Raw genomic sequence first — 12,024 nt, 5'->3', positions numbered from 1 at the left:
TCAGATGTTACTTACAAACATTTGCACATCATTAGGGACTTCTCATCAGACACTTGATTCTCAGCACAGTGCTCAGTCCATTAAGATGGTCTGCTCCAAAGAGCTGTAGAAATAGCTGCATGAACAAGGTATCATTATACACTTTATTTACCCCACCAAAAATGCTGAGGATGAATGGATCAAAACTCCAAAATGTTATAACGTAGTATGTGCTTGAGTCCAGGATTATTGCTTTGGGCTCCTCTCCATTATGAAAACCACCATGACTAGAAAGTCATGGGCAGGTCTGCAAGGTCCAAAAGAAGGGCAAGCTTTGAGGCTTCTCAAAAGACCAGGACACTTTCACGTGTGAGACAGACATGTCTGTGAAAGATGAGAGTCACATTGTTCATGGTCACTATGAGATTGCTTCTCCAGAGGAGAATAGATATGCATTAAGCCACACTTCATGAATTTAATTTCCACTCCAGTCCCTGGAAAAGCCTAAAAAGAAATAGGCCAGAATGTTAATATAGGAATGATTGGCCATTCAGATGAGTGTGGCTTGCTGTGCCTTTTCACTAGGAGATGTTACTGCCCTGTCTTGAAAAAGGAGCCTGGCTTTCAAAGGACACAAGAGTCAATTAATTTCCTACTGATTGGTCTTGCTGAAAACAGCATGCACCATGCAGTGGTGATAATAAAGCAGATGTGGCAAAGACAGAGTTGAGCTCAATTCTCTGGTAGTTATGTGTTCCCTAAGAATATCTTGCAAATGTAATTCTATGCCTTTCCTCCTGCAGCACCCCTTGTTGATTCCAGCACGGGTCACAGCAGTTCGGCGATGCTGATGTTGTTGTCTGTGGTGTTTGTAGGCTTGGCTGTTTTTTTAATCTACAAATTCAAGAGGTAAGTTGAGAATCTGTGGAGGATGGGAGGAGGAGACAATGGATGGTTTACAGGAAATCTAGGCAGAGTAGTGCCTGGATTGCAGGTGTAGAGTGAGCTATACTGGCCTAAGGCTTAGACCGGCATAGCTCTCTATTTCTTGAAGAGGAGTTTACCTCCTGCCCTTCCATCGCATTGCTCTGAAAGTTCACCAAGAGCTCAGAAATCAAGCTGTGACCTGCTTCAGCAGATTGTTTGAACCACTGATCAGAATTTGGAACAAACCATGTGTGCTCACTGAGTACTGAGCTACACAATGCAAACGTAGTCAAAAAAAAAAAAAGAAGAAAGATCAATGTCTTCATACAGTCTATATCCATCTTGCCAACTGCCTTAGTGTAGCAGGATCTCATTTGTATCTTGCAAAGTGAATAGCTTAGTCATGCAGGGGAACAGGTGTCATTATGTTAAGAGAGGGAGACTTGATGCCAGAAATGTTTGTGTTAAGCATCAAAATGCCTTTGAGAGAGAATCTGTGCTGAGATTTTCTTTGCCAGTTGTTAACATAAACCTTTTGCTTCTGGGCAGTAAGCAGGATATGTGCTGGCCCATGGCACTTTGCTGCTGCAAGCTATCAAACACAATATGGGGTAAGAATAGCCTTTTAGCTGAAGGGCTACCTTACGAGAATATATTTTAGACAGATGGAGCTTCTTAGCAGGAACTTTGTATTCAGTACAGTACTCCCTGTGTTAAATGGTCTGTGTACCCAGATCCTGCCTTGTGACAAAATATTGTATTAGAAACATAAAAATAAAATTCTGGGCATCAATAGTTTGTAAACCCCCAAACTGGGAAGCTGGAGTATTCCTGTTTAAATTCCAACAATATGTTTCTCTCTCCAGCTTATCTACAGGTTCAGGTAAGGCTAGTACTCTAATGTTGTTAATAGGATACAAAAATTAAACATGGAATTATAGGCATATATCCTACTCTCCCGGTTTAAAGCTGTCCTGTTCTCTAAGCTCTTACATTAACCATTGTCTAATTCTGTGCACGTCAGGATCTGTTACCAAACTCCTGCAGACTTCAGTGGCCCAGGACAATTTCCTGAGAATCCATGTATGAGAATCTGCTGAGGTGCAGATTTCTAGGCCTTCAGCCTGTCCTGCTTGCTGTAGTCACTAATCTCAAGGCATTGATGTAGTAATGTGCCAGGAGGCAGCTGACGACTTCTCTGACTCCTAGCTATAGGATGAGGAAGGCAATGAAATCTCTCTGAGAGATGTGTCAAGATCTAGGTACATCCATTTTGGGAGGTGTGCTTTCCTTTTTATCCTGGTGAGATAGTTTCTTAGGTTTGGGCTAATGTCTTTGGATTTATGGTCAGCGATCAAGTCAGCAAAAAGGATCTGCATATTTTGACTGCCAGCGAGTGGTATGGAGCATGGTAATCCACTTTGCATTGGCAGGCTCCAGGTCCTGTTATGCTGCTACAGCTCATGAAACAAACTCTCATACTACTTAGGTGTCCTGAGACTTATTGAAACCTTGAGCGTAGCATCCATCAGCCTTGTGCTGTGCTCCATGGCTGGGAAGAACATGTCTTTTAAAAATCTGTCTGAAAATGCAATGCATTACAAACTGGAGGGGGGAAGAAGGCAGTGCAGGGTGGAAGGAAAGAAATGGTTAAAGCTTGAGTTTTTAAGAAAGTCAGATACCCAGAGTGTCTGTCCTCAGGTTGATTTTTCAGGACAGAAAGCAACTATTTCAGCTCAGTGAGAGCATTCAACAGTTCTTAATGGAAGGTTGAAAGGGGTTGAAAACAAAAGCTTTCCTCTTGCTCTCAGTGATGCAGAGGTCCATTAGCAATATGTACTTTTCTGATGAACAGTTATCCTAGCCTGAATACAGAACTGCTGCTTACAGGAAAAGGTTGTGGGGAGAGCACGGGCCTGCATGAATTTTTAATTCAATAAATTTATAGAATTAATGCTTTGCTGGTTTGCACACAAGCTCCTTATTATGAGCCCATCAAGTTATAAACTCAGCAGGTATGTTAAACACTGCTGCCAGAGAGATGCTTGTTGAGGAGGTTTGGGTGGAAAAGGAAGGAGGGGGAAAGCTGGGGAAATCAGCTGTAAAAAGGTTGTTTCTTCTCTGGGAGTATGAGCTTATAGCAGGTCAATACTGTTTGTGTATGCGTGGTGGATAATAGTGTGGTAATTGGTGGAAAGTTGTGGGCACCTGTCTGCTGGGAGGCACAACAGGATTAGGTATGTGTGTATGCATGCATGTGTGTGCAGCTGGCTCAGTTTCTTTCTTCCCCTAAGTCTCTGAAGTACCTGAAAGCCCTATTCCTCATAACTCTAAAGAGCTTTTCTCACCCTTCTTCTCAAATCTCAGAAGACTATCGCTCTACCATTGCATTTTTTGGGAGCAAAATGGAGTCTTCCATCATTTCTAGGCATGTTCTCATGTCCACATCTCCACACGCCTCTGGAAGTATTCTTGGCACTTGAATCCTATGGGGTTCTTGTTACTTTCTTCAGCTGTTTTCTTTAGCATTTTGGGTGGGGGAACTTAGGGGTGGAAGAGTTCCTCTCTCCATGGCTGCACTATTTGTAGAGAGGTACTGGTGAGTCACAAAAAATACTGTAGTTAGTCCTTTTCCTGACCAAATCGTGTGATTCACAGCCGTGTAAATGTGATGTGTGAATTCCCTGTGTAGTAATGATGTCTTCTAGTGAATTGTAAGGCATGTCTGGAAGTTAGAAAGACAGAGGGTCGAAGAAAAGAAGAAGAATATGAGATTTGTTAACTACTGCTAAACATCACAAATATGTCCTGAGTTGCTGCTGGTTAAGATTGGAATGCCAAATCAAGCCAAAGTGCAAGTTATATAAGGCCAGAACTTGACTGGAGTAAAATCAGTATAGGTCTATAAAACTGATGAAAGTTGAGGCATCTTGTGTTTCTCTCCTGTGTGCTTTAATGAACAGAAAAATTCCCTGAATTTCCTTTATTTATGTGGTGCGGTATGCATGACTCAGAGCCCTTCTAAGGGCATTAGACAAAAACATTTGGTCATCTTCCAACAGGCCACTGAACACAGATAACTGTAATACCCCCCAGAATGCTTAAGACATTACTTTTCAGTTCTCTTATTTTAAACTTGCATTCCTTCAGGGATTATGCCTGGAGGCTTATCTAACTATCTGTCTGACTTTCAAGGATATCATTCCAGCAGTCCAAGTTAACTTCTTTTGGAAGAAGGAAAAAAGAAAGAAAGCTTCCACTTTCTCGGTTCCATGAACAGCAAGGGAAAATAAGTCCCTACAAACCTGCATGATCCTTAGCATGGCAAACTGTGTTTTTAATGAAATGGTAACAAATAGAGTTTTCGGTAGGTTTTATGAGGTTCAAGTCCTTTCTGTCCTCTGAGGCAGGACCAATTCTTTATAACTTATTCTGATGTGGCAGTTTCTACTGTGTCAGTGTGGGCCTGTCAATAGAAACAAACCTAGCAATTTTTTCTCAGTTAATAGTAGTGCTGAAATTGATTTTTACTTTTGGTTTCCAATGCACCACTGATCATATAATAAATACTGAGAGAGTTGGCAATTGCAACTGATTGTAGTTACTTGATTGTTGCTGTCTGACTTGGGGGTACAGTGTCAACTGTGTGCACGTCTTCTCATTTAAAAGGGAAGGGCCAGAGCATTTAGGTTTACTGCTGGAGGCACAGGGTAGGAAGGTAGTGGCCTAAAACTTTTGGGGTAGCTTTAGGCTGGTGTTATTAGTGGATGCTAATGGCACGCTCAGAGCTGAACATCCCTGTGGTGCTTTCACCAGTCTGAGAGATGATACTACTCTACATTACTGCCAGTGCTGCATTTCGGGGATTGGTTTCATTTTAATCGATCTGATTAATCAATGACATGCCAAGGACCCTTTGGCAAAATATAATCTCAAATATTTTCTTTCCTGTGCAGGAAAATCCCTTGGATTAATATCTATGCCCAAGTTCAGCATGACAAGGAGCAAGAAATGATTGGCTCTGTCAGCCAAAGTGAAAATGCCCCCAAAATCACTCTGAGTGAGTTCACAGACCCCGAGGAGCTGATGGACAAAGAGCTGGACACGCGAGTGATGGGTGAGACACAGTCCTTGCCTCGGGCTTGTTTCACTGTATGGGTGAGGATGCTGGTCAGTCGGGTGTTAGGTGAGGCAGTGACTGTGACCCTCGGTACAAGCAGATACTGAGACAGGGTCAAAGTCTCTCTGCAAGAGTGACAGGGAATTTCACCTGCGGTTTTCCAGCCTTTATCCCAATGCTATATGACCAGGGTAGGAGCCTGGAAACAGTAACAGGAATATAGGAGTGAGTTAGTAAAGGCTGTGACTCACACCTTGGTCTATTCATGACCCTGTCTTTCCTTTGGAAGGCTCCCAAATTCCCTGAACCCTCAGAAGAATCAACTAAGCCAAGCTTACACCATTGGTGTGCTATCATTACAAGTGGATATGTCAACAATAGCTTAATGAGTTTACTGGTGGCCAACAGAGCTGTAATAACAGCTTTTCTGCATGCTCTATGCTTATTGCAAATGCAAAGCAGGATGTGTTACTTTTAAGCACCTTTTCTGTCTATACACTTACACAAACACATTCTAAGAAGGAGTAAGAAGCAATATAGACCAAACTGTTGAAGGCAATGCACTAATTCTCTTTTCCATTTTCCCCTCCAGGAAGCATCTCAACAATTGCCAACAGTGAAAGCACAAAGGAAATCCCCAACTGCACTAGTGTTTAATACTGAGAGTCCTCTTGGTCTACAACATTTCTGAATTTTTATTTGTAATTATTATTGTTATAATTATTATTATTATTATTATGAAAAGAGAGAGTTATATGTCATTATTATCATTTGGGAGGGGATGGGGTGGGCTTTTTCTGTTTACCAGGGCTGCATTCATAAATAATGAGGTTTCTTCATATTTAGGAAATACTCATCAGACGAGGACCAAAAAGCAAAGAATGAGTGAAGTGTGTATTGGAATTTAGAATGCCAGGCTCCTGGTTAAATACAGAATGGGAATTAAGTATTAAAATGCAATAGGCAGATATGATAAAGAAGGCAAGATAAATGTAGGTAAATGGTCCCTTTTCTGCCCCTTTTGTGAATCATGAATCAGCTATTTCATCCTGCCAGAAGGCCCAGGCTAAGCTGTGGGACCAGGCTCTGCAGCCTGCCAACAACCCTCACATTCCATTGATGCGCATGTCTCAGCTGTTTGCAGGATCTCCTTTTTTAATTGCTTTTAATTTCAGTCACCCTCTGGCATTGTTGACTGCTGAGAAAGGGGGAAAAAAATCAGAGCAAACGTTACCCATCAGTGTTCCTTGGATTGTGGATTGGCTAGAAGGGACAGCACCGCAAGCAATGAAGAAGCATGCTTGAGTTTATGAATGCAGCCCAAACCCCGTGCATGTGAATAGCAAGGATGCCGAAGGCCTACTGTAGATAATTACAATGTACATAGCTTTTTATTTCTTGGGAAATAATTTAATGTTTAGTAAAAGAAGATATGTTTAAAACAGAACCTGAACCACACACACACATGCACGCACACACACACGCCAGCCAAACGGGAACCGTGGTGAGCACTTGAATCACGCTTTGGTTCCAGGTGTGTTCCAGTTGTCTGTCGTATTTCAATCTTTCACTGCTGTGTGTAAACAGCATGGTTTATTTCTCTGTGTATAACTGCAAGCCTTTTTTTTTTTTTTTTGAATGTATATTATCATTTCCTATGAAGGAGCAGAAAAGGATTTTATCTGGATGCACTATGAGTCTTTCACAAATATTTTAGTGATGTTCATCATGATCTGTTCACCTCCATTGCTGTTGTCCACTTCTGAGAAGGGTCTTGGTGATACCAGGAAAATAAGGAAAACAGAAAATTATCACAATCTCCATGTGCACAAATACCAGTGTGCTTGCAGTACGCAGTACAGCCTCAACTCGGCAGTGAGCCAGGTTGCATTAGCTCCTTTTCCAGTGATACGCCATGCATTTACCAGTTAAGCTGGTGAAGCAAAGTGCTGTTCAGGATGCATGAGTATTAGATTTCGGTTGAACATGATGCATGTGATTAAGGACTGCTCTTAGGAGAAGGGGATGCTTAGTCAGACCTAAATAACTGAGCTAGGAAAGGTCTTATGTGTGCTTTAGGATGGCTGTTTCCAGTTCTGGATGAAAACGCTAGTGGAATAATTTCTGAATGTTGGGTTTGTAATTTTTGATCGGAACAGGGAGGTTAATGAAAAAAAAATAGTGAAAAAACTCCTTAAGAATCTTCCAGCACACCGAGTTGAGAATAGCCCCTAGGAGTGGGCAGGAGGTAGACTTAGCAGAGAGTTGCCTTTATCCGTTTGTCCTGAGCTGATGATGCTAAAAGCGGACCTTATTCTGCAGGGTGTTGAGTTACAAGATCTGCTGGGAGTGGAAGGAAGATTAGAGGCATGCTTGGGAGATGTTCTAGTGCCTGCATGGTAACAGCAGACAGAAATTAGGTAAGGTGACAATCTAGATAGAGGATTCTACCTTTAATATAACTGGACTGAAATGAGAAGATGGCTAGGATTAAGGTGTTAACTTGCTACCTCTCTGTATCACAACATGCTGGCTGCACACCAGCCTCAGCTACATGTGTTCACTCTGTGAATAGGCTGGAAGGTCTTTCAAAGGTTAGAATCCTGATGTGGCCTGAAAGGGGAGAAAAACAGTGGTTAAGCATGGTTTTGCGGAAAAACACAGAAGGTATTTCACTGCTAAAATAGTAAAACCAAAATGTAGGGAAATATTGTTTTGTGTGAAGAATTAAAACTAAACATTCTCAGTTGTTCTGCTCCTCCGTTTCAGTAAGGCTTGTGGGCCTTTTCTCTTGGTTTAAAGAAAATTCTTTTCTGTTTCCTCCCTCACTTTTCTGGCTCTAGTTCCTAATACAAGCTGAAGAGTGATGGCTGTGTTTTTCTCTTTAAACTTGAGTTTCCATCCATCACATGTACATAAACTGTTGTGTTACTGTCACTGTTCTTCTGAAACACCAAAGTAGTTTACAGTAATGGCCCACTCTGGTGATAACACTGTTAGTGCAAGGCCATAGCTTCCCATTTAGGCATAGATGGGAGGGATGTACATAAGCAATGGTCCTGTGGGCCTTGAGCTAAATTGTGGGCTGATCTCAGTCTTTGCTGATCGTTAGAATTTGAGGGACTGCTTTTGTGAGCTGCTGCAGAGGGCTGGATGAGAAATATTAATTGTTTTCCATATTAACTTTTTCTTTGCTAAACCAGGAAACAAAGTGAAAATGTTCACTGTTTCAAATTTTCCTTTTTTTTTTTTCACAGAAATGATCTTATGTTGATTTTAAAAAGAAAGAAATGGGATTACAGTTTTTACAATTTAACAGTTTCTCCCTTTACACTCTTAAATATGCTAAAATAACTCATAATGGATGGGAGAAAGCAAGGAGGAAAAAATTGGGAGTAAGCTACCGAAAAAAAATAAAAATAAAAAATGGAAACATTTTCATCCCTCCTACCCAAATTTAATCTCTATGAAGGCTGAGAAGTTTGGAGAAACATCAGTCTAGAAAGACCGTTTCAATCTAAGATTATTCTAAAGGTACTCAAAAGCAAACAAAAACCATGGACCCAAAAGTAAATGTCAAAAATCTTGCCTGGTTCTTGAGTTGACTCAAATTTCACCTTTCATGATGCTTTCTGGGTATCAGCACCTGTCAGGGGAGTTCATCGCACTGCTGCTTGGACCTGAGTGTGCTCCATGCATGTCTGGAAAGAGCATGGGACCACGTTTGCCAGATCATACCCCCTGCATTAGGGCAAAGCATGGCTGATGGCAGCTGGAAAAACCTTGTGTTAGTGATTGACAGCTGCTCCTTTAGGATGTTAGAAGGGTAACTACTGTGCCTGCAGGGTAGCTGAGTCTGCAGCTATCCGTGGGACTTCTGTAAGGTTTAGGCAGCCAGTGCTGGCCACCTTTTATTTGGAAGGTACTGACCTGGGGCATTGGCACAGGCTGGAGAATTGTACATTTTTATTTGTATACTGCATGATGGGGAATAGCAACCTGGGGATGTCATTTTTTTTTTTCCCATTTATTTTCCTCCCTGCAAGTTTTACCCCTGGGGAAATGTAATGGAAGTCCTTGAAGCTGTAGACGATTATTTACCTGAGGGAGGAAGGAAAGACGCAGTACCATAAGTAGAACATAAATAGCTCCCACAATCAAGTTGTGTATAGAGGAAAAGAAAGAGAGAGCAAGAGACTGGGTCAGTGGCCTCTATCACTGCCAGCCTTTCCCCCATGATAGATTCTGCTGTGTATTGACTGTAACATAGGAATAATGCATGAGACCAGGAGACTAGCTGCAGCTTATGACCGTATGTCTGTAAATCTGTTATAAACATCCAACAGATCCCCTGCTTGGTTTAACCTGTGCTTGAGAACCCAACACTAAGCCTGGCAGGACTGGAAATAGGGCTAGAGAGACTGGGGACCGCAGAGTTTTTCAGTTAGAGTTGCTATCGATGAGAGTAGGCACAGAAGAACATGCGTTTTCTTCTGGACTAAGCCTTGGTTTAAGGGACGTGCAGGGATGTCCTGTTCTCCTCCCTTTTCCTTCAGTCAGTTCCTACACATGTTCCAGCATGTGCTGGTCTGAAAAAGCAAACCAGAATTCTCATATCCCTTCTGATGATGTTGGACAGTGCATTAAACCCAAACCACCACCATGGTTTTAAAGGATTAAATGAGGCAGACAATTGCAATACTTGGATTAAACACAGTAATACAAATGCATGAGTCATATATATACATATATATATATACTGTTCTTGGTTTTATTGTTCCATTTGAATATTTCTACTGTAAAAAAGGCAGTGGTTTTGAAATTGTTGAAAATAAATGTATTTTTGTACATCAGAGTTACCCCTGGCTGCTCTTTCAGTCTTTGTTCTTCTCAAGTTTCCTTTTTGCTCTGTCCTCACTGGATTTCCCTTGCTGTATCTAGCCCTCCAACCCTGTATGTCATTCAGGGTCATGTAAAACACAAGGAGGGTGAGCAGAACAGTGTTACAAGGCAGGAATTTTTGAGGTAAAAGATAAAAACTACCTCCTCTCTTTCGTTCTTACTGCTGCTCTCCAAAAATAATTATCTCCTTGCCTTTCCACCCCACGGGCTGATCCTCTTTGGAGCCTCAAAGGTAAATAGGATGGGACACCTACCTGCTTATGCAGTCAGGGCCCTGTGAATCCCAAGCTCCCATCTAGCAGCCTTTAGTCTAGAAAATGCTGCAGAGTGCCCATGCCAAATAGATACATATATCAATCTGCTTTCACTTGTTGGCACAAGAAACTACTTTGAAAGGAAAAAAGTAAGAGAGAACATGCAAATATATCTGGATATTCATCAGCCATCTCCCTCCATGGGAATGCACGCACACAGACACCCCTGCAGTGCAGATTTCTGGTGTATGGGAGAGTTACTTGGGAAACATCTCTCCACTTCTGTCTCCTCCTTGCATTCTTTCCCAGGTGTCTACTACTGGACACTTGTGGAAGTGAGACCAATGGGCCAGGTCTCTTCTCTGATCTGATGCAGCAAATGTTTTGTGTATGTATTACACATGAATGCAAATTAATTCTGTTTATTTCTCCCTTCTATAATTAACAACCTGTTGTTTCTGTTTTTCCTTTATGTTACTAAGCTGAAAAGGTCAGGCAGCTGAGTGTTAGGATGGCCATTTTGGATAATGATGTATGAGAGACCTCCAGCATCACAGAAGACCTCCCAGCTTTTGAAATCTTTGGTTTTGGCCCTCTTTACAGCAGTGCCCGTGTAATCCTTATGTTCAAATAGTCCTGAAATACGGATCATGAACAGATAAGCACTAATGATGAAATTACGGTGGCTTAATGAGCTACCACCGAGACCCAATAATCAACTATGTGCAGAAACCCAGCTAAGTGCAGCAGTGAAGTCAAATACAGGCACTTGAACATCAGCCCTTGTAATCTGGGAATATGGGCAGTAATATTCAGTCTTTGCCTGAATCCAGCTCATTTTCTGTGCGAGGCAGACTTCTTATTCCCTTTGTTAAAGGCAGTGTAAGCATTGCTTGCTACCTTGTGATATTCTCATGTCTGCACCAAATACCCCTCCCTTGGGGATATGGTGCCGCCCAGGAACAGACCATCATAATTACTCACGGAGGAACCTTGCTGCTGTCTTGTTTCACTTCTCACTGTGGTATTCAATAGTACCTTTGTGAGCCAAAGCTGATATGCCAGGTATGGGACAGCTGTAGTATGGGAAGGAAAAGTACCGTCAGGTCCATTTTCCCCAGCTTGAAATGCTGATAGTGAAAAGTTTGATTGGGTTTGGGCTTGCTCACTCATGATGCTTTTGTGTTCCTTGTGCAGGAAGAGCCTTTCATTACTTGTATAATGGGAGCACCTAGAGGGCCTGGCTGAGAACACATCCCCCTTGTGCCCACCACTGAATAAACCATGTTGCAGCAATGCTGGTGATGGACTGCACAAATGCAGTGAGAAGTGGCCAGGGCTGGCTGCACCCTCACCCACATGCTGCAGTGTAGGACAGAGATGAAGGAAGGTGTGTGCCCGTACCAGCCAAGGCTCTGTCTTCAGACTATTTGGGGCATTGGGCTGAGTCCTCCTGCTGTAAGGCAGAACCTAAGAGATATCTAATGGACCTTTTGCCCTTCTAAAATCATCTGCCTGAACAGGTGTAAACTCACTGCTCCTGCTTGCTAGAAGTGGGACCAGCCTTGCAAAGGTAAGAACAGAACGTCTTTCCCTTAGTCCTAATTCAGTCCAAAACTTATTGCAACCAGAAATGCAAGTTCCTACACCCTAGAGAATTAACCCAAAAGAGGCCTAGGGATTCAGGTAACTTCCTCTGAATGCTGTTGCCCAACTTCTAGTTCTTGTTCTGGGGACAAATGATACATCTCCTGTCCAGAATTCGGGATACTGTGCACTTAAACATGGTGAGGCAGCCTACAGCTGAGTTTGCTTTCTGTGCAGGTCTTTCTTTTTCCCTTG

General features: G+C 42.2%; 1 protein-coding gene across 4 annotated transcripts in view; it reads left to right on the top strand.

Moving 5' to 3' along the window:
• SORCS3 (sortilin related VPS10 domain containing receptor 3) overlaps nt 1–9,879 on the top strand; it is a 307,083-nt gene extending 297,204 nt beyond the window's left edge. For all 4 annotated transcript variants that reach the window (XM_013174527.3, XM_067000505.1, XM_067000506.1 and 1 more), the window contains exons 25-27: nt 783–888; nt 4,863–5,023; nt 5,619–9,879. In XM_013174527.3, the coding sequence (XP_013029981.2) occupies nt 783–888; nt 4,863–5,023; nt 5,619–5,683 (332 nt within the window). In that variant the 3' untranslated portion in view covers nt 5,684–9,879. The remainder of the gene's footprint in view (nt 1–782; nt 889–4,862; nt 5,024–5,618) is intronic.
• Nucleotides 9,880–12,024: the final 2,145 nt, after the last annotated feature.

Source organism: Anser cygnoides, chromosome 7, assembly GCF_040182565.1.
Source record: "Anser cygnoides isolate HZ-2024a breed goose chromosome 7, Taihu_goose_T2T_genome, whole genome shotgun sequence".
NCBI lineage: Eukaryota > Metazoa > Chordata > Aves > Anseriformes > Anatidae > Anser > Anser cygnoides.
Note: the sequence above shows the minus strand (reverse complement) of the source record. Positions and strands in the feature narration are given on the sequence as shown.